We start from the raw sequence: 23,231 nt of genomic DNA, 5'->3' as shown, positions 1-23,231 counted from the left end.
AGCCAGTGTGCAAACGGTGCCACAGGAGGAAACAGCTGCGACTGACCTAAGCAGCTCAAAGACAGACATCAGATCAGTACACAGAATTCAGGCTGAGTGAGTTCCAGCTGTTTCAACTATATATTAACTACATGTCGGCAAAATGTTCTGCTACGCTCCACACAAGGTTCACAAAGCGAGTTGGGAGCTCACACATTACTGATACAGTGAGACGCGCTAGTCGCTAGCAGTTTGATTGGTCAGACACATCCTATCCATGCTGTAAAGTACACATCATATAAAATTGAGTAGTTGCTACCTTGTTAGTCTCGTCTTATAATGTGTCGTTAATGGCTGAGTCCCTCCGTGTGTACTTCACCAAATTGCATTTGTGGCTATATCTCTGCTGCACAGCAATCATAACATAAATGCAGTGTTTCCTCTACATTCATTTAGCAGTGGCGGTTGGAGGATCCTATTGGAGTTAATTACTCGCGAGAGCGCGGCCTTGAAAGTGACGTCACGTCAGGCACCAGGTGAGAGTCAGAGAAGTGTAGTCGTGAGGAATAAGGCAGCGAATTACCGGAGAAAAGGTAGACTTATTAGCCAACTCAGTGACGCTAACTTGGGTAAACTAATTGATAGCATCAAGCTAATATCTACACGTCATTATGTATTAACTGCTGACTGCATTTTCAGATGAGCTTGTTCAGATACTTCTCTAAGAAGAGAAAGACAACAGATGAAGAAGACGCTAGTCAGGTAGCATCATAAGCCTTTTACTGACTCGTAAAGGATGATGGTTAGGTAAAAAATAGTATTTTAATGTTCACACTTGTAACCAGATGTGATGTGAGTGTAAACTATGTAACGCTGTTAGCGTTACGTTACTCACACTTTTAATGTAATCTTATTAGACAAGTAACATTAGACAGGGAGGAGTTGTTAAACAAAGTGAAGGAGATCAGCAGCGGGAGAGCTGGGTGAAGGTGCAGGGGAGAGAGATGAGCCTGGGTACAAACTTTGCCACTGACTCTACAGCCTCATCTAGCTGATCTTTATATGTTTATTTATTATTTTTATTTATTTAACGTTATTGTTTTATTTATTTTTTACTTTTTACATTTTCAACTGGTTAGAGTTGAAGTAACATTTATTTTTCACAAACAAAAGGTATTTATTTTTCTTGACATTGTATATGGCTGAGATATATTTTGTAAAAGTTCAATGGTAGCGATAAAAGCCATTTTCAACTGGCCAGCCAATAAATAGGTTTTGAAAGTAAAATCTGCTGTCAACTGCTCATTTGGTCATTTGTGTATGCCTGCCCCCACCGACCCCCCCGCCACCCGGAGAGCATGCCCCCCACTGCTGAAAAAAATCCTAGAGAAAAACACTGAAATGATTAAAAAGTTCAGTGGCTGAATGTTGTTGCTGTGTTGTTTGGCAGAGACTGGAGCGTCTAAATCCTGATTAGAAAGTTTAAACCCGTCACAGACTGCTGAGAGGACAATACACCAGGCTTCCTACTCTGTATACACTCAAGGCACAAACAGTTCAAAACACAGAGTATCAAGGACACTCACTGATATACTACACACACACACACACACACACACACACACACACACACACACACACACTCAGCAGAAAATAGCAGTGTGCGACAGGAAGAACGCTGCATCCTGAAGATAACATCGAGATGCACAACAATCAGTGTGCGGCTGCAGGAAATGCTGCTGGTGCATCGAGGCAGGACGCTCTGTGATGTTTACAGTGAGCGGGTACACCAACATCTTCTCAGTGATTTAGTAATATATAGATTAAAGTCATTATTAAATATTTTATCGGAGAGAGTTCCTGGTACACTCGAGTAAACGGTGACGGGCAGACGAGGTAACACAAGCCTCGCTGGTCATGTTTCAGACTTGATCACTGTCGCTGGCTTTTGTGTCACTCTGCCGGAGAGAGAGAGAGAGAGAGAGAGAGAGAGAGGACCTCCTCGTTTCTCAGACATCCACAATCAAACAAATGTGTCCCTGTGGCTTTTTGTAGCGTTTCTTCCCTTGGTACTAAAGAGAATACTCTGAGTAAGTAATCCACCTCTAATTATGTAGGACTTTTCTAAAGTAGCCGTGAGACTACACCAGGGGGGCAATCCTGTCAGTTTGTAGCAGGTGTATTGATACCTTATGTGGGGACCTAAAACTGACACCTGATCCCACGCCTTACAGGCATGACCCACCTGAACCGTGCGGCCAAATTTGGGGCCCCAAACACGATCCCAGGCCAGAGACCATATTTGTTTCAAAATAAGAGCGCACTGATATTCAAGAAAACTTCATCCAGGATTAACAAATCAATCCACAAACTGCATTTGAAGAACCAAATAATCTGGATGACAGGAAACAGGATTATTTCAGCTTGATTTCAGATGCGGCAGATACTGACAGGTATAAACTCAAAGAAATGTAGCGTTACATTTAAATCATTTTAACTATGCCGGTATCTGTCACATGATTCCTGAAAATCTTACGTCTTGTAGCACTGCAGTAACGTACCACACAACACAGTGTCTTTGGTGCAAAGTTAAATCCACTGTCCGTCACACCCAGGATTTAACAAAACAAAGTCTGGCCTGTGAAGAGGAATGCAGCACATGTGGCAAAGACAGAAAAAACCTGGTCCGCCTCGACCTTATAAACAACCAGGAGCGACAACCTGTAAACCTGTAACCACGACTACCCAACAAAAACAACCAGGCATCGCACACATGTCAAACAACGTGCTCGCCTGGCAAACCAGTAACCAGCTATTCACGTTAAGCCCCTGGGTTCAGGGTGTAAGTGTTTGGGAGATTCCTTTGCAGATGAGTCTGAGCTGGGTGACGTTCTCCGGAGAAACACAAGAGGAGCAGGAAACAAACAACACACTGAGCAACAAAAACAGAGCTGCAGCGTTAAATCCCTTTAAGGACCAACCGAGAGGTTTATAATTCATTTCACGTTAAAGAAAGCTCTTATTTCTCATACTTTTACGTTAGCACACAGAGTTGTAACTACGGTTATTTGTAATAACACAAAATATAATTAACAAATAAATTGTGATATATTATTATACTTTGGGATGAAATAAAACTGTAGCTGTAGCTTGCACAGTAGTATATAAAGTAATTTCAATTAGCCCCATTTTTAACAGCTGCAATATTAAAGTGATAAATTGATATAAAATAATTATTGCATCAATAATCATAATAAAATATCCCTTTATCCAGAAAGGGGCCATTCTGGTTTTACTTTCGGTACTTTGAATGCATCTTGGTGCCGAGACGAAAGAACCTTTCACCTACTTAAAATTTACCTGAATATTTCTACAGGTTCTGCTACCGTCACAACTGGTGCTAGCAAGGTGACAGGAACACAACTGCAGACGCCAGAGGCACAGCTAATAGTTTAGTGATTTTATTTACACAATGAGGTACAAAGGCTTATGGGATAGTGAGGCCGGCAAAGGTCAAAACCAGAGCAGGCAGTCCAAACAAATCCAGTCAGGAGCAGGCAGCAATCCAAAGTGCATTAAACAGGCAAAAAGTCAAAGCGCAGAAACAAAACATGAGGCACGCGGCAACATCACATCCGACTAAGGATGAATAAAGGAAGTGAGCTGATAATAGGTAATGCGGCGCAGGTGGGGCTAAAGGGCTGACGAGAAGTGGGAGCAAGGTGTGTGGATGGGTGGGGCAGTCAGGTGATGGGAAAAGGGAAAGTCTGAGTACATCTGCTCTGACCCCAGTAGACTGCTGCGTTGCAGTTTTGAAGCACAATATTGACGAAGAGCGATCTGGGCCAGCTCCATTTGGGCCGCCACCTAAAGAGGGAACCTTGGACTCATGTTGATCTAAACTGCTAAATTTAGCAAATAAAAATGTGTCCTACTTAATTGGATCTATGAAAAAACATCCTACAGTAAAGATGCTTTATGCATGTCGGCCTCTGATGAGTCACTTTAAATGAATGACTAGTTAAGTTATGTTTACATTCAGTGTTACTATTGAAGTGTATCCTTGATTCATTCATTCATTCATTCATTCATTCATTCATTATCAGTGGTGCAGCAACACACCTACAAAAGCAGATTACACACCACGACGCCAGCTCTGTGTTTGTTTCCATGGCTACAGCACAGCACAGCTCCATAGGCTACAGGTTAGCTTACGGTTAGCTTAATGTTAGCTAGCTTAACCGTCGTCAGGTGATTTAAAGTAATTACTGCGCAATACGCGAACGCACTCGAGTACAAAACATGTCGCTGAGCACGGTGCACACATTTATCTAACGCACTGGCAAAAAACGAACCGCTGTCATGACGGGACACATACCTGAAAATGGGGATATTGGAGTCAAAGAGGAGGGAGACAAACTTTCTTCAGCTCCTGTGTGTGATGACCGGGAATGCCCACTGCTGGAGACTTCCGGGTTTCTATTTCTACTCTTAGCACCGCCGGTGTTTGGAGGACATTCATATTTCATGAAATAATAAATAAAGAAATATGAATAAATAAAATACTGAGCTCCAGCTGCTGCAAATAAAATTTGATACCTTGATAGCCAGGTTTATGATACCTTGGTACATTAATATCCAAGTTATTTATACTTTGATACGTTGATATCCAGGTTTTTCATTCTTTAGTAAGTTAATATCCAGGTTTTTGATACTTTGTTACATTGATATTCAAGTTTATGATACTTTGGTACATTGATATCCAGGTTTTTGATACTTTGTTATGTTGATATTCAAGTTTATGATACTTTGGTACATTGATATCCAGGTTTTTGATACTTTGTTATGTTGATATTCAAGTTTATGATACTTTGGTACATTAATATCCAAGTTATTGATACTTTGATACATTGATATCCAGGTTTTTCATTCATTGGTATATTAATATCCGTGTTTTTGATACTTTGGTACGTTGAAATCCAGGTCTTTGACTAGCTCATTATCTTACACTCTTCATCCTTGCTGTCTTTGTTGGCACTTCAAGGCAATTTACCACCACCGGTAGATCAGTGAAATAAGTTTAAACCAATGGCAGAGCTGTGTATCGCATCACATGAGCATGAGATAAACAAAACAGGACCCACTCATGGATAAACAGCTCTGTGGCCTTACTAGTGGTCAAAACTCAGCAGGGATTCTTTAATCCAAAGGATTAAAAGATCGTGTCAATGCTACTGCTATTGTCCTACTTTAAAAACAGGACTGATGCAGTTTAGGTTGGAGTGTTATTTCGTATCTTATTTAATTTTGGGGCTGAGATTTATCTGAGATACCTTAAGGATATTTAGAGTGGATTTTAAGGAGGTTTCTTTGGCTGGAAATGTTTGTAGGACGTGGCAAACCCAGGACTCACGTTGTTTAGGTTGAGCTGATAACATTGATCTGTTTAACATGCGAGCAAAGCAGGGAGTCTAATGTTGTTTCTCTAACAGAGGTATAATGTTGATGCGTACTCATGCAAAATGAGCATGCACACAAGGACACAGTAGCTGCTGACGGCCCAGAGAGACCAGTTAATAATCTTCCATTTAGTCTTTGTTTCCTCCACAAACAGAGATATTTCGGTCTCTGGGTTTGTGACATGAGCGATGGATTTCTGGAGTGTGGCGATATCATTGTTCAGTCCAGTTTTGGGACGTTTGGCGCTCAGTTTCTTGGATGCTCCATTGTTTCATATTTCTGTCCTTTAAGCGTTTTTTATTCTGTCACATTGTTCGGTCTGCGGCCCGTGACCCGGCCCCAGGGCTGGATTTCCTGGCAGGAAAACATACAGAGGCTCAGCGGGGAAAGTTGATCTCCACTGTTGAAGTGCCTGACACACACACACACACGAACACACACACACACACACACACACACACACACACACACACACACACACACAAACAAACACAAACACACATGGGTCTAAATATGGCCTGCAAACATCCTCGCTTCACTGACCTGCTAGAAAGCACAAGACGGCCTTGGCATCATTCATTCACAGTTAACCAAACCAGTAGTTCTGTTAGTGAAGAAGTAACTCACTTGAATCAGAACTGAATTAAAATTAAATGATTTACAGATCAGACTTTTGTTTTCGATTGGTAGATTATGGTGACAGAGAAGAAGAAGACAGAGTTCTGGGAGCTTTACAAAATCCTACGGCTGCACAAAACGATTCGCTTCAAGAACTGGACAAAAAAATAAATAAAACAACGACACGTAACGTCTCAACTGTTTCATTTTTATTAAAACCTTAAATGTTCATCTTACAAATTAAGACCAACATCAGCACAGAAAGTTCACATTCTCCAGTAAATAACATATTGTAAAAATAAAATTACATTAACAAAATCAGTTTAAAAGAACTGTTTGTTTTGTTTGTTTGTTTTTTAACAATAACCCAAATTCCTGACGGTCAGTTCATGTGCTATATACAATATAATAAAGTACAGAGGACAGTAAGACGAATGTGAGGCATTAATTAATCAATGTCTGTGAAGTGTCTGGCTGATTCAGCTTGGTAGTAATGACAACAACAAAAAACAACATCACTACCGACTGAAACGAGCAGTAAACAAAAACACAACATGAGAACACATATACCAAAATAATCGATCACTGTCGATCGGTATTGCTTCGGTGACGACAGCAAGAGTCAGCTGTCTGAGCCGCTGCCCCACGCTGAGGAGGAAGTATCTGGAAAAGCCCCGAGTACATCGGCACAAAAAAAAACTACAAGAAAACACATGTAAATAATACAATTATTATTAATTGTGTGTAATTGTGTTAACAGCTTATGTACAAATCTACATATGTGGAAAAAAAACAATGCTGTTTATAGTAAAAAACAATATGTGTCCGTTAACAGTCCTGTAGGACGCACATGCAGATTGTTTCTCAAACTGACCAGAGCCCTTCAGTTTCTACATTTACACCTGACGTCAGGAAAACTGCCGCGCTGCTTCTATTTACATCAAGGTTTGTTTTGTTTTTCTATTTCCCTTTAACGAACAAAGGCGTGTGTACCTTAATTAACACTTATTTGTTTAGCCACTGGAGAAAATGTGATTGTAAACCTTTAAGGCGGAACGAATCAAGGCACGTGTTGTTAAATGTTATAATACAGGAGTGTTTCAGGAACAAGTAAGAAAATAAAATTAGAACTGAAGGAAAGAGAAAAGAGAAAAGGGATGAGGAGGTTTTTATGACTTTCAGGGTTTCATTAAATCACAGTGTCTCTACACAAACTGATTCCTGATACTCTGTTCTGTGTCTCTCTTTTTTCTTTTTGTATGTTTGTATCAAATAATACAAGAAAATCAAAGCTGATTTTGACGTTAAGAATATTTTTGAAATAAGTTACAGCTTTGTTTTGGATTGTCTGTATTTAAGTATAAATTTTGGTTTGTAAAAAGGCAAAATCATCTGGTTTAATTTTCATCTTGAAGCCAAAAATGTTTTAAAAAGTTAAAATCCTAAAGAGTTTCATGAACCCAGTCTTCGGAGGAGCTGCACGCCTCCAACTCCTCAGCGACAGAACCACCTGTCCAGCTGTTGTGCGGGAAACCACCGGCTGATGATTATTATCGCCCGACTTCTTTATGAAACCGACAAGAGGTTTGTCTGGCTGCTCTGTGATCAGATACAGCAGCTGCTGCAGTATTAAACCGACACCTGCTGATAAACTGTTACCGACTCCTATCAGAGCTGTGGCGTCCCTCTCCTTCTTCTACACCTGTAACACCGTCACATGTCTGACTGACTCTGACTCTGCACTTCTTCACCTGATCTCCTTCACTTATTGAGCAGTTAGTCCCTACACGAGGTCTCCTGCCGCTCTGAAGCGTTAGTGATGTCCCTCACTTGTAAGTCGCTTTGAATAAAAAGCATCTGCCAAATGAGCGAATGTAAATGAAACCATAGGTATCCATGGTAACCACAGGTGTTGGCACATCAGCCAGGACTGAAATCTTAAGGGTTACAACTTCAGAATGGAGGGTGGAGCTGTGTTTGTTATCTAGAAATACGATCAATGATGTCAGAACCGGTTTACGTGAATCTACTTGCAGCTACAACCTTGTTTTAATTATTAAAAACATGATGATTTAGGTAGAAACAGTTGAAAGCAGGTTGATTTAATTGTTTTAGTCACGATGAGTCTCCAGTCTGCTGGGACTCTGCAGAGACAGTGCAGCAGCCTGTGAGCCGACACGGCTGCGATGGCTTGGTTTCGTCAGAGCTGTGGAAGAGGACGAGGGACTGATTCATCAGCGGGGGCGGCTGTCGAAGCGTCCGCGTAGTGATGTAAGAAGAGACACCGGGGGAAGGTGAAGGAAGAGGAAGTCGCTTTAGTTGGTGCTCTTGAGCTCGAAGCGGCTGTACACCTGCCTGGATTTCATCTTGTTGTATTGGTTGACCAGGTCCAGCTTGCTGTGGCCCAGCGTCATTCTCTTCTGGTCCTGCCGGCTCATCAACACGCCCGGGGAGGGCGGGGGAGGCGGGCTCTGCTGGCTCTCCGGCTCGCCCTGAGAGAGGTCCGGCCCCCCCCAGAGCGAGGAGCCGTGAGGCGACGGCGACCTCAGCGCCCCACTTCTGTAGGCGTCTTTGTCTTTGCTGGAGTTGGGCAGGAAGCGGTCTGACAGTTTGTTGAGGAACTGGTTGGAGGCCGTCCGCTGCTTGGGGGTGGGTTTGCTGTCATTGACCGGGGAGGGTGTCTGGGTCTTTGGGTTCAGGTTTGAGTTGGGGGTGCTGTGGAACATGCCCGGTTTGTGGTCGTACAACCCCAGCGCCTGGAACTTCGAGGAGGCGCCACCGATATTCGACCTCATGATGTCCGGCGGGTTGGGCTTGTTCCACTCGATGCCCATCGGCTGGCCGTACGCCGGCGGGGGTCGATCAGGAATCGTGATGTGGTTGGTTCCTCCGTTAGCGGAAACCCGCGGCCCCGGTGTCGGGGTGTGTCCTCCTGCTGGTTCTCCAGCGCCGCCTCGCCTCTCAGGGCTGAGGTGAGCGTTGTTGTTGGGCTCCTTCTTGTCGTGACCTTGAGTGACCTTGTAGACGGTGTTAGGGGTCATCCCGGGCGCCGCCTTCACACTGGAGACGCTGTTACTCGATTGGCTGCTGGAGTGTTCAGAGCACACTTTGTCCCTCTGTCTGCAGGAGGAGGGACAGTAAAGATCGTCATGATAATGTTTCAGATAACGCTGTCTGTTTATTTGCACTGCAGAGTTTCAAGGTCCAAAAAAGCCAAAGCTTTAGTTTTTACATGTTTTATTTGTTTAATTTACTGTAATTATTATACTTATTTTATTCTATTTAATTCTATATTAAGTCTGGGCAAAAAATAATAATTTAAAATCTTGATACAGTAGAGCCCAAATATCGCAATATACGATATTATTGTGCGATAATATAATCATATTATTATATAATTGTTAAATTAATATTAAAAAAATGTTCGTTTAATGGGAAATATTGTGATATTTAATTATTATCGAATACTACTATTCTATATGCTTCATTTGCTGGATTTTATTTACTTGTAGTGAATATGGCATATAAAAGCACTTTGTAAGGTTGGTTTTGAAAGGTGCTAAAGGTTATATATACTATTTATTATTAGTATTTTTATCAGTGGTGGAAGACACACTCACAGAGGATCAGTATTGTTGTTGCTATAAAATATTAAAAAAACCCATAAAACATTAAACATATATTCAGATGATATATGCACATCTGCTTTTTGGACATTTTATAAATGAAATTAATGGATAATACATGAATTCCAGTTGTGGAGCACAGAAAAGTTTTATAGCTTTATGTTTTACACATAATTGTTCCTTATTTTTCTTAATCAAAGTTTAATCAAGTATTTCTGTTTTATTCTTAGTTTCTTAATTAATTAATCAAATTTCCAGATTTATGGTGTAAAATTGTTTTGTTTAATGTCACTGTCATCTTTTATAATATAGTTCAACGGTTAAATCTCCAACTGAGGCGACTCTTCAGAAAGATGTTGATGTTTTGTATTATTATTATTATAAAAACTTTTTATTGGCTGATGATATAATCAGAATGTTTTTTACTTTTCCATTCTGATCCTGTTATTGACCTTTAAAAATCCAATATCAGTTTTTATTATAGGACGATTACACAAGAGCCTGGTTGCAAAACAAAACATTTTTGTCATAATTAGGACTGAAACAATTAGTCAACCAACATAAAATTGAATTATTACTTTAACACAAAATTCCCAAACCTTTGCTGGTTTCAGCTTCTCAAATATGAGGATTTTTTTTTTTTTATTTCTCTATTTTCTGACATTTTATGGATCAAATTATTAATTGATTAAATCAGGAAATAATTAACATCTATTTATTAGAAATAATCAGAATAACTGACGTTGGAAATAACTTTTAGTAGTTATAAATAAATAATGTAATGTGGAAATAATGTTTTACAAGCTGAAGTAGTTTATAACAAGTGAATAAATAAAGGTCTCCGGCTTCGTACCTGTCAGAGATTAAATCCAGCCCCATGCCCGGGCTGAGCCCCACACCCAGCCCCATGCCCAGCCCCATGCCCAGCCCCATGCCCAAGCCGGGGGCCATCAGAGACTGGTAGGACGGGAAGTAGGGCATCCCCTCCTCCTCGGGGTTGTAGAAGCAGTCGATGATCTGCGAGTCGGCGTACAGACAGCGAAACTCCCGGTCGAAGCTGTCGGCGATGCGCCCTGAGAAATGCATCACCATGTTGCTGTGCACCTGAGCCGACAGCCAGGTGAAACTGGAGAGGAGACGAGGAAGGAGAGGGAGAAAAGGGGGCAGACATGATGTCAGAAGGAGACGGCAGATGAACTTGGAGGTTTGAATACAACAGTACTTTCATCGTTTGATTCAACCACATCATGTGCTTCAAAGAACAAGAGCTCATGTGTGAGCGTCTTCATTTGCATGAAAACTAAAAATGATGGAACACAAAATGTGCCTCACACTTAGTACCACTCAGCTGTCTTTGTTTAAATGATGGCTTCCACCTCCGGCTGATAAAACTGCAGATAGTCCTTAACTATTTCCTGGACCATGGATGAGTCACTGTGGTGACTCACGAGCTTATCATGAGCAGCAGACAGGAGGTGCGCTGAGGCTGAGCGGCAGAAATAACGCTGTCACGGCTGAACAGCTGAACAGAGGACACGCAGGATCAGAGGTCGAGCTCCAGTGGATGATATGTGTTACCCAGCAGGGCCCGAGGCGCAGGAAATGATAAACAAGCAACCAAGTATTCTAGATTTAGAATAAGGACGAGGGAATCGGCACACATCGGCCAGATATGGAGCTTCAGCAGTGAGTTCAACAAATCAAGCACTAAAGTTACTTTCCTCCGTCACACTTCTGCAAAACAGGAAGTACGGAGAGGACGGACAATTACAGAAACCAACAGCTTTTTTTTCCATGCACATATCACCACAGGGGAACTGATTTGAGACAGACTTGGAAAAAATGTGAACTTATCCTTTAAGCCGAAATTATGCTTCTGCGAAGACGCATGTAAATCTCAATAACGCGTCACGCTGACGTACGCGTCACGCTAACTGACCGGTCGATTCAACTCCCCTGCAAACGCCTGTGAACGATGCATCATCCACGTGAAATTATTAAAAAGTTCATCTTAAAAATCTATTTTACATAATTTGACAAGGGTTAGAAGATTGATTAAAACTTACAGCCTGATTTGTGTGGTTAAAATCTGAATTAAAAAGGTGCAGATCTACAGACATTACTGATCAGAAATCAGTTTTTCAGTGTGAAGAGTTCATGGCTTGAAAATGACAGATATTAGTCTTGAAATGAAGAACTACATGGAGACACTGTTTTGTCTTGATTGTGACATAATGAACAGAAACTACGATTCTGCACAAGGTGCTTCTCCGGCCCGTTTTAACGAATCCGCTTTCATTTACAGAACATCACTCTAATCCTCAGAGTGCGTTTTAAACGACTTCATGAAAAACTTGCAGAGCAAAGTAGAGCGACACATTCTCCTCTGAATCTCTCATCTCTCGAGTCTTTTGAGTCTCAGCGGCCGAGACGGCGAGTGTGTTTTAGAGCACGCCGCAGAGATGCCGAGGAACCTGCGGGGCAGCTCTGCTCGCCGATAAATCACTCAGCGCTCAGATCTGTCGGGACGATTCGCCTCGAGTGAAACTCCTGGTATGTTCTGAGGAGGAGGAACTGCTCGCAGCACGCCTCCTCTGCACAAACTCAGTCAATACGTTTCTTTTCAGCACAATCACGGCGAGGCCTTTCTACCGCAGAACTCATATTAAAATCATACTGTACATGTGGGTCACGTTTTCCATAGAAGTTCAATTTGTTCCAGATTAAATCGGTGTGACTTCATCCCTCACTATTTCCTGGAGCGGTTACCATCGACTGCATGACACTGAACGTGACTCTTGGCCGTTAATAAGGTGATAAATATATTTGTGGATTGTACAAAATTCTGCTTTGATTAAAACAACATTTATCTTTTTTGTTGTTGCAGTATTTCTATTCATTGACAGAACAACTGGAAAAAAAAGAAACATAATATAATATTTATTTTACCTGCATTGTAAAACAAATACCAGAAAACTATATATGGAATAAACAAAACTTCCTTTTACAGCTGCCGTTATCATTATTAGTATTATTATATACATATGTGTGTTTATGTATAAATACATATACTTATTTTCTCTCCTCCTCACACCTTCACATTCCTCTGGTCACACTTATATGAAATGTCTATATCTCATGAAGTTCTTCCACTAACATAAAAAAATAAACTAAAATAAAAAGTTAATTCAAATCATAATCTCTGTTTATTTTTAATCTTAAATCTTCTTGCCAATTTATTTCTTGTGGGTTTCCGTAAGAGGAGTTACAGCTGTTGCACAAAAACATTAATAAACAATTATTAAACATTTATATGCTGCTTATAAACACTAAATAGGGGACGTTTCAGTGAAGTGTATCATGTGTCAGTGTGCAGCCTTTTTCCTTTGGCACTACTTATTCCCACCGCTGAACTTCCACGTTCCCACACACTGATGCCGACTTACTGACCACAAAATAAAGTGGTGGAAATATTAAAAATATAGCCGACAATTAAACTGATATTGCTTTTTGTTTTTTTTGGTGGGCTGAGATACGTGACATCACTCTGCTCACCTGTCCGCTCCTTAACAGATAGAAGCTGGTGTTATCTCCCGCGTAGCAATGAATCAGCGTTTATTATTTGCTCCTCAAATAAACTAATCTGGTTCTAAGCAACAGACTCGGGCACTGCCCTGGTATCAAAGGGTAACCCAGTGTTTTCACAGGCTTTTATATCAGAAGATAGGGAGGGAGGGAGGGAGGGAGGGAGGGGTGCAATGAGGTGATAAAACAACACCTCGTCAAGACCTCGCCCTTCATTCCACAGTGCAGTTTGATGCCTGTCGGCCCGGCCCGCATGCCTGACCTGATGTTACCCATCCGGTTACAACACACACACACACACACACACACCTCTGACGCCACGCTTTAATCCACGGATAAACCCGCTCCGCTGCAGCCGCCACCGCCGAGTCAAAATCTGAGACACGTCTGAATTTTGAGGAGAAAACAACCTGAATGTGACACGAGGAGGAAGGAGAGCAGAACGAGCGAACGAGGCTGGGACACACACACACACACACACACACCTGGATCAGGTGATTGATGACAGAACGGGAGATTACGAAAAAATCTCACCCGTCAGATACTTGACTCATGAATTATGAATCTGATCGGAAATCATTAGTCATGAAACCTGACCCGGACTTCCTGAGCCTCACCTGAGAAAACTGCTGAATCTGTACACACTTAGTTAACGCTGACCTCTGACCTCCCTGGAGAGGAGAGGAAGGGAAACTCTCTCGCAGTTAAGAGCTGCTGCCTGTGTCCGACACTCGAACACTTTAATACAAATGTTTTGCTTCTGTTTGATTAATTAGTCATTCTTCCTTGTGTTTCTTCGTCTCTGTTTTGTCCCCTCTACAAGTGTCACTGTTCTTATCGTCTTTTCCTGGCAAAATAAAGCACCTCACATTTTGTCCAGAAACAGTTTATGGAGCATAAAAACTAAACGCTGCTTCTCCGTGTTTATTTCTGACTCTGGAGACACTGATCGGACCCGGTCCTGGACCCGGTCCTGGACCCGGTCCTGGACCGTCTGAGAGGCGTGGGCGGCTCGTAACGAAGCAGCAGAAGTGAAGAGAAGTAAATATAATCCCAGCAGCATCTTCATACGTCTCTGCTCTGCTGCTGTGTAGAATTCAGGACACAAAACGCAGCTTCAACACCAAAACAAATGCGTCCACGCCGACATGTTCGGGGTGTTTCTGTGCAGATCTCCATCACGACTATATGTTCCCTAAACACCAACTCTGCTCCGTCTCCACCTGCTCTGTTCACACACATGCTTTAAAACAGCACTGCGTTTATTTCTAATATCAATCCCAAAGCTCTTTGTGAGTTTCATGAAGCTCAAAAAGGAACAGTGTGTTATGACTGAGACTCGCTTCAGGTTTGCTGAGAGTTACAGTTACAGCAGGAAGCTTCATTATCAACTCTCCCTCTGCTCTGCAACAGTAAGTCGTTACAATCCCCAGAGTTTTACACTGTACACACACACACACACACACACACACACACACACACACACACACACACACACACACACACACTGTAGTGCAAAGTGCAAGGATCAGTTCACAGCAGAACTGCCACAAAATCCCTGTTTCAAAACTCTTTTTTTTTTTAAATGTTAAAAATTTACCATCAGGACTCGATTAAAGCAGCAAATATAAGTTTTAGTCGACTGACAAACTATTTTGATAATCGATCAATCACTTTAGTCGATTATGAAGCAAAAATATCAAACATCTGCTGCATCCAGCTGCTGAACTTTGAGATTTTTGATCTTTCATCTTTCTGACATGTTATAGATCTAATAACTTCTCATCAGAACTGAAAATGTGGAAAACCACAAGAAAAGATAGAATCATTTTGCTAAAACTCCTTTATTTTACTGTACGTTGAAATCTGCCTTCACTCCTCAGGCCTCGGTGTCACGTTATCATCCCCATGTCGAGCGTGTGGCTGTAATTACAGGTTTTACTCAGGTATTTTCATTGCAGTTTCAAATGCAGCTCCTCTCTCTCTCTCTCTCTCTCTCTCTCTCTCTCTCTCTCTCTCTCTCTCTCTCTCTCTCTCTCTCTACACTGTAATCCACTGTTACTCCTCTTATCAGGAGGGATGCAAAGTTAATATCAAACCACTAAACGCGAGCGCTCCGCAGACTCACGTCTCCTGTGTCGACTGTTTATTTACTTTAGCAGTTTGAATGTGTCTCTTTATTTGTGTGCTTTCTTACACACACACACACACACACACACACACACACACACACACACACACACACACACACACACACTGTATCTGTGATCTTTCTTAAGCCTTCTTAAATTACTGCAAAAACTGCTGCATCATGTCGGCAAACACAGCAGCTGCACGTACACACACCACTTCATGTGTTGTTCCCTTCACAGCCACTAAAAACTTTCTTTCAAATCTTCAGAATTTCTACATTTTAATGCAAAATAAGCAAAAATCAGAAATAAAGTTGAGAAAAAAAAAACACTTCAAACCAGTGAGAAAAGAAAAAAGGTCAAACAGAAATCTCCCATTTAAAATAAGCAAACTGTGTTTTTGTACAGACTCGCTGCTTTTTTCTTTTCTCAAAGATCTTTTTATTGGATTTTTAACGAATGGACAGAATTCATATTGTGAACGTGTCCATGTCCATATAACCCCAACCCAGTATTCCTTATACACAGAGGTACTTCGCCCCTGGAGTATTACAGAGGTGATGGAGGTCGGGTTTTGCATTTAGAAAAGAAAGATATGAAATAAATGGGGTTTAGAAATGGACAAACTCCGACTGAACGTCCCCACACCTTCAGGAACTTTTTTTGTTTGGGTTATAGACCGGATCTTTTCAAGGTGGAGAGACAGGACATGATGTCCCCCCGCCACTGAGCGTGGGTGGGCAGAGCCTCCATCTAAGTAATACTGCACACCTGGCCAAAAGAGAGGCGAGGCCTTGTTGCTGTGGTTAGACGCTGAGAAAGTTAATTAAGTACATGCTTAATGATTAGCACGTGTGTGTGTGTGTGTGTGTGTGTGTGTGTGTGTGTGTGTGTGTGTGCGTGTGTGTGTTTTCTGTGCTCACCTGTACGACCCCGCGATGACCTCTTCACAGTCGATGATCATGAACTTCTCCAGGACCTGTCCGGTGAATTTCTTGCCGCTCTTGGTGCAGTACGTGTCGCCACACACGGTGCGAATGCGCATGTTCTGCACGGAAACACGCAAACACACGCGTTACCGTTAGAAACAAATGCACATGGAAGAAACACGGTATTTGAGTAACACGCTGGGATCGTAAGAAATTAGAAAAATCAGAAGGTGGTTCTGTGTTTAGTCGGTGCTGCCTTGTTTGTTTTTTTACAGGCTGCTACATGTCACGTTACAATCTCTCCAATCCTGTTCTTAACACTTCAGTGTGACTTCTGGAGGTTCAGTGTAGAGACGTCTGTACAGCAGAGGTTGCAAAACACTTTCTCACACACAGCCACACACACACACACACTAAGAGATCCAACTCACTATTTTACGGTTGAGACGTCGTCTCAAAATCCTTACATCCACAATTAAAGCTCCTCCAGTGTAAAGTTCTGTGTCCATGTGTAGCGTGATTATAGATCAGCTCTAGCTTCTATATTAATACTGTGAAAGTATCAAAGCCTCAGTCCACAGAGAAATGCACACAGCCTGTATTCAGAAACTGAGACATAAAAACAGCCGTCAGGACTTCTGGAACTTTGTGATGTCACAACAAAGCAGTCACCAAGCCCCGCCCACCTGGACCCACCATCCAAACCTTGGATTTGGTTTCTCCGAGTGTTTTTACCTGAAATCTGCTATATTTTTATTGGATCACTCAGAAAACAGTCAGCCAATCAGAAGAGAGGCTCAGAGCCTCCTCTCTTCTGATTGGCTCACCGACCTGTTGTCACTAGAGCTCTAGAGAGAAGCCTGAGAGAGGAGATGTAAAACTACACTGAGACGGTTTTTGGGTCTTAAAACCACAAATATATCTTCTTATGTATCAACACTTCAAATAAACCACAGAAGAAGAAGAAAATATGGAGCTTTAAAATGACTGATCACAAAGAAAAGTTAAAGAGGACTGAACTTTGCAGCCGACTGTGACACAGACTTAGTTACTCCCCGTCTTCACTTCTACTGTGTTGTGACGCTCATAAAACAGTTGTTTCCATCTACGCATTTCTCTGTGTCTGTTGTCAGACGAGGGAACAAACATGAAGTGGTGATACAACAGCTGCCATCTTCAGATTCACACAATCTGCGGGGCCGATGGGAGAAAAACACCAGACAGAGCGGCTTAATGAGGACGTACTCCCAGCGTGTCCTCATTAACATCAACTCTCTCATTAGCGGATGCAAACCAGAGTTTTATTGCGAGTTAAAACAGCAGCTGATGGGCTCACGCTGATTAAGAATAAAAATGGCTTATTTTCTACATTCATTCATCATTATCATCATGACCTTCAGCGTCTGCGCTAAAGCTAAAGCGCTAAAGTGTAGATCATTGTGGTTCGACTCTTTTATTTTCACTGATATTCAGGCGGGAAACAGCTGATCTTCACCGTCTCTGTGTGTCAGTGGGTGTGTCTGTCTTTCAGGCGTCTCTTGCCTGAGAAATGAAACGTTACAGAAGTAAAACAGAGTGTGTGTTCGGGACAGTTCTTACACTCAGGTGCGAGTTCTGGATGTCGAGCGCGGAGCACATGTCCGTGAAGTAGCTGAGCTGCTTCTCGTCCAGCAGGATGTAGACGGGGACCTTGCGCTTGTTGGACGCCTCCATCAGATCGCACATCAGGTCCACATCTGTGAACACGTCCATCACCAGCGCGATCACCTGGAGCGGGGGAGGGGGGGGGGGGGTAATATGTGTTAATGTTATAATATGTAGACTGAAATGATTAGGTGACTAATTCATTTGTCTATTGACGGAAAATGAATCTGCAACAATTCTGATAATTGATTTATGGTTTAAGACACTTATTAAAAAACTGTTCTTATAATCACTGAACATCTTCAGGGTTTTGAAGATGTCAACACAACAACTGAAAACTGGAAATAGAGCTTATTGTTTTAAATTACAGTCAATAAAATTATACCAAACATAAATACATAAATGTATTTTGGGAAAAGAAAATAACCCGGGGGGGGGGGGGGCCTCCACTGTTTAGATAACAGATACGGATTTAACTACAAGGATTTCTGACTCAATATTTTCAAAACAAAAGATAATTATAGCTTTAAAGAAAACTACAACTGGTTTTGTGAGGAACACGTTCACAGAGTGTCTGGATTAACCTGCCCTGACGCCCCGGGGGGGAAGAAACATTTCTGTTGGGCCCCTCCAGATGCCTCCAGGTTCTCCTACAGTGCAGTGCACACAAACAACAAATAGCAAATAGCAGCTTTATTTAACCCAGAGACCCAGAAACCAACGACTACTCCTTTACAGGAAGACGACCCGGCCCCAGGCTTTCTGCACGTCAGACGGTTCATGTGTAAATAATAAGTTAATGTGGAGAAGCACCACGTCAACACAATGTAAAGTACAGGTGGTTAGAATTAGAACCAAACCCAGGGTCTTCTCTTAGGTCAGATGTCCAAAATTAAATATCACAACACATAAATTCACTAATCAAATGACCAAAAAGCAGCTGGCACAGATTAAAACTGGGTCTTAAAATCTCTTTTCTTAAACTATTAAAATGGCTTCAGGATCGTGGCGCCGAGTCTTCGAAGCTGAAATGTGTCACAGTTTGTTTTTAGGATTAACAAGATTAAACCTGGATAATAAAGGCTTTTAATCATCTATAAAAGGAGAGTGCTTTGGAGTTTTTCCTGGATTTTGTTTTATCTACACGTGTCCCGAAGAGTTCTGCCCCAAAACTGAAGCTTTTTCGGGCCCCTGCAGCTCAGGGGGCGGCGGGGGACATTTTCCCGCTCTGCTCCGTCGGTAATCCAGCTTTAATTCAGCATAAATATTGAACGTCTCGCTTTACAAACACACTCTTCATACGCACTGAGAAGAAAAGAAAGGGCCCTCCATACGGTGTGTGTTATGCAACATTAACGTACTAATGTACACCAAGAATGTGTGTGAGAACACGATGAGATGCATACACGCCTACGAGCGTGTATGCACATGCCATGTCACCGTTTGCAAATGAATAACGCATACTTCAACTGACTGAAGGCACCTGAGAGACACTTTCATCAGCTGTCAGTGAAAGCAACAGGAAAAACATTCATGTGCAGGAAATACACCAGTTTATTTCAGGTGAATCCTGTGATGGTTAAAACATGAAACCAGTTCAACTGTAAAACAAACTGATGTTAATGTGTTATAAAATGTTTTTTGTGAAGGTGAAGTCCGGCTCTGCCGACACACAGCGGATGAACTGCACTCAGAGTGTCATTTGATCTGACACCTGCTGACTCTGCACAAGCGTGTGAGAAAGAGGTCAGTGTTACTGCGGCGTCTGAGAGAACGAGGCTCCTCCTCCTCCTCGTGTCTCCGCACAACATTTGATGCGGGTTTCAATTCCTTTTTTTTTTTTAAATTTTATATTAGCAGCAGACTCCTGCACATAAACCCCGTCTATTTATACACACAGAAGAAGGAAGAGTCTGTGGAGACGTGACTCATCTGCAACATGTGCCTCGCTCTCAATAAACCAGCTGTTCCTTATTTGACTGTTAGTCCAGCAATCATGAGACGACATTCATGATAAACCCAGAACTTTCAGTCATAAGTTATAACCCCACGTTTTACATTAAACTGATAACGAGTCAATACGCCATCAGGGTCAAGTTAATGATTATTATGCTGCCTAAGTGCTGCATTTCATTTCTACAGAATCCAAAGTGGCAGTGAGTCCAATGGAGGTGTTACTGAACGGGACTAAAGGGCACAGACCAAAGAGACAAAAAGGGACTACAAAGAGACACAAAACAACCACAAAGAGACACAAACAACCACAAAGAGACACAAACAACCACAAAGAGACACAAACAACCACAAAGAGACACAAAACAACCACAAAGAGACAAACAACCACAAAGAGACACAAACAACCACAAAGAGACAAACAACCACAAAGAGACACAAACAACCACAAAGAGACACAAACAACCACAAAGAGACACAAAACAACCGTAAATAAACAGATACAATCAAAAAGAGACATAAAGTGACTAAAAAGACGTGCAAAATGACAACAAACAACAACGAGCCACAAAACAACCACAGAGAAGCTTAAAAAACCACAAAGAAATGTAAAACAGCCATAAAGACACAAACAACACCGCAACAAGTCAAAAAAAATGACCACACAGATTTGCAAACGAGACACAAAACAACCGCAGAGAAGCTGAACAACCACAAAGAGACAAAAACCGACTACAGGTAGATACAAAACACCCACAGAGTCTCTGTCAGTCTGGGTGTCTAGCGCCTGTAAAAGAAGGGTGGGGGGCTTTTCACATGTCTGAGTCCAGGGGCCCATTGACTCATAATCCACCTGTGCTCATGTCCACCATGGAGACGGAGATCAGAGAGTCAAACTCCTCCGACCCGCGAGCCGAGGTCAGCCGCTGAATGAGTGACAGAGCCAGATAAGAGCTGATCAAACATGTCAGCGGGAGGGGGGGGGGGCTCTCAGCCCTGCTGCATTTGTTTGTAAGCAAACCAAGCGGAAACCACTGGAGGCAGAAATGATGCATTCAGGTGAGAGGGACGGAAAACAAAAAACACCCAACTGACAGCGGGAAACAAGCAGTTCTTCACCATGTTGTTTGTCAGGAAACAGACACCAACATGTTTCTGTTCACGAATAATGATTTATGTCAGATATGCTTTAAGATCCCCTCCAGGCAGGTTTATAAATATATATATATATATATATACACATATGTATAAAAATACTCTGCTTTGAATTAAAATTTTGAATTTCCCACAAAAAAATAGTTAAATTACATTTTATTTAAAATTTCAGAATTAAAGATTATACTATTGGATACAACATGTCTCCTCGTTCACTGAAATGGCTTTAAAGCTGTTATTTAAACTTTATTAATACATTATTCATTATTATTATTGAATAATACATTTTAAAATGTTTTGTTTGCTCTTTCTGCTCATGAAGCTCAAACCAAACAAAACTGCTGTGACAGAAGGTAAAGTGAATTTATGATGGATTGTCATTTACATAACCACCTCCATGCATCACGCAGCTGCTCTAACATCTGGTGGATGGTAATGTTGTGGACCTTTACCTGAGGACCCCCCCCCCCTCCCCCCCCTGCTGCCCCTTGACCTCCAGCCATGTCGACCAGGCTAACAACAGACTGACCTCTGATTAATGGATTGATTAGCGGTTATTTAGCTGCACTATAAACAGTAATGAGGCCAAGCACAGTTGGCTTAAAGAAGATTAAATGTTAGATCATTATTATATTAGTTAATGAATGCAGATGTCATATAGTGTCTGACTATCGCTGTAGTTTCCTCTTTTAAAGTGGTAAAACCTCTTTACACTGAACTTAAAACTATTTCTTTTGTACTTAAAAAGCTTCTTTTTGTTGTTGTTTTTTAATTTAATGAAATGATATTGAATTAAATTGTCCTCTTACCTTTTTAGCCTTGTTGATCAGGGACCTGATGAGGTCTTTGACGTTATGAGACTTGTCCCTCTGGAAGTAGATCTGCGTCTCCGACGGTCCGTATCTCGCCGGGGAGTCCGGCCAGCCGAGCTCCAGCATCGGCGGCTCCTCGTCGGACATCATAGGGAAGTAAGTCCCGGAGGTGAGCTCGGACACGGCGTCTCCGTCCCCGAAGTCCCGGTCGTTGGGGCCGGTGCCGTTGCTCTCGCAGCCGCCGGTTTTGGCCACATGCTGGGTGATGTAGCGAATCTCCAGCGGGGAGAGGAAGTTGAGCTCCCGCTCCTCGGCCAGCACCCTGCGGTACTCCTTCTCCCCCTGCTCCAGCAGCGCGTCCGTCGCCAGCCGGGCCGCCTCGTTGTGGCTCAGCTCCAGCGAGGAGACCTGCCGCCACGGGGACTTCACCTCCTCCAGCCGGGAGGCGAGCTTGCCCAGCGGCTTCCTGCCGTTCGTGCTCGGCCGCAGGCCCTCCGAGCTGATCATGGTGCTCGTGTAGTCAGCAATAATTCTGGGATTAATTTGGCAACTCTTATAAAAAAAAATAAAATAAAAAACCCCTCACAGTAAACACCCCTAACAATCCTCTGATGGGTTATGAAAGGATAAACAACCCTCCGCTGCCAAACTACTGCTCAGCTGCTGCAGAAACATTGTGGCCCAACGACAAAGAAGAAGAAACTGCCATTTAGAGGAAAACAGACGCTGGATCAGATCCTTCGGGCCGGTGATCGACAACAGATCAATAATCTACCATGAGGTCCAACCAACACTACAAACACAGCACGTACAGCAAAACTGCAACTGCTGTGACACTTTAAAGATCTAATGTAAATGATATAAAGTCGCACTAACTCACCACAGACACTTACTACACGGATATTTGTTTAAAGTGTTTTCTTTTCTGTCCTCCGGGTTTTAGTCGCGGTAATAATCCAGATCAGGAGCCGTTTCCTCCCGGACGCTCAAATGGTCCTCGCTTCTCTAATTCCCCGTCATGTCAGACAGGACCTGAAGTCCCAGGAGTCTTTTCAGCGCCGCGGCCACCTCTTCTGTGTGTGTGTGTGTGTGTGTGTGTGTGTGTGGGTCTCTTGCTCACCTGTTACTACCTGTCCTGTCATTGGTCTCCAGCATTGTCAGGCTCCTCCTCCTCCTCCTCCACCACAACCGTTCCCACTGCTGTCAAGCCAACCAGCTCACAACAGGTAGGCTTCTTCTGGTTAGACATTTCAAAATAAAGCCCCGTGAGAAAGTCAACTTTACTACAACATTGAGATACTTGTACTTTACTGAACTTTATTCTCTTTTTCTGCCACT

General features: G+C 42.4%; 1 protein-coding gene across 2 annotated transcripts; it reads right to left on the bottom strand.

Annotated features, from left to right (window-relative positions):
* Nucleotides 1–6,249: 6,249 nt before the first annotated feature.
* Nucleotides 6,250–22,989, bottom strand: fam83c (family with sequence similarity 83 member C). Of its 2 annotated transcripts, XM_056404891.1 has the most exons (6): nucleotides 22,774–22,989; nucleotides 21,891–22,425; nucleotides 17,929–18,096; nucleotides 16,324–16,448; nucleotides 10,537–10,809; nucleotides 6,250–9,177 (listed from the first exon to the last, which is right to left on the bottom strand). In XM_056404891.1, exons 2-6 carry the CDS (start codon nucleotides 22,398–22,400, stop codon nucleotides 8,373–8,375), a joined length of 1,881 nt encoding a protein of 626 aa, XP_056260866.1. In that variant the 5' UTR covers nucleotides 22,401–22,425; nucleotides 22,774–22,989; the 3' UTR covers nucleotides 6,250–8,372. The 2 variants fall into 2 exon arrangements, with proteins under 2 accessions (XP_056260866.1, XP_056260857.1); XM_056404882.1 differs by having other exon boundaries at nucleotides 21,891–22,989.
* Between the last annotated feature and the right edge of the window lie 242 nt (nucleotides 22,990–23,231).

The sequence above is a fragment of the Seriola aureovittata genome, chromosome 2, assembly GCF_021018895.1.
Source record: "Seriola aureovittata isolate HTS-2021-v1 ecotype China chromosome 2, ASM2101889v1, whole genome shotgun sequence".
NCBI lineage: Eukaryota > Metazoa > Chordata > Actinopteri > Carangiformes > Carangidae > Seriola > Seriola aureovittata.
The sequence above is the reverse complement of the archived record's forward strand: the minus strand, read 5'-3'. Positions and strand labels throughout refer to the sequence as shown.

Bases quoted from the DNA above. Each gene is read 5' to 3' on its own strand.
- fam83c (XM_056404882.1), bottom strand. From the start codon at position 22,400: ATGATCAGCTCGGAGGGCCTGCGGCCGAGCACGAACGGCAGGAAGCCG. The intron at 16,449-17,928 runs GTAAGAACTGTC...GTTTCCGTGCAG, and splicing joins TCCAGAACTCGCACCTGAGT to AACATGCGCATTCGCACCGT. The intron at 9,178-10,536 runs GTACGAAGCCGG...CTCCTCCTGCAG, and splicing joins CTGGATTTAATCTCTGACAG to ACAGAGGGACAAAGTGTGCT.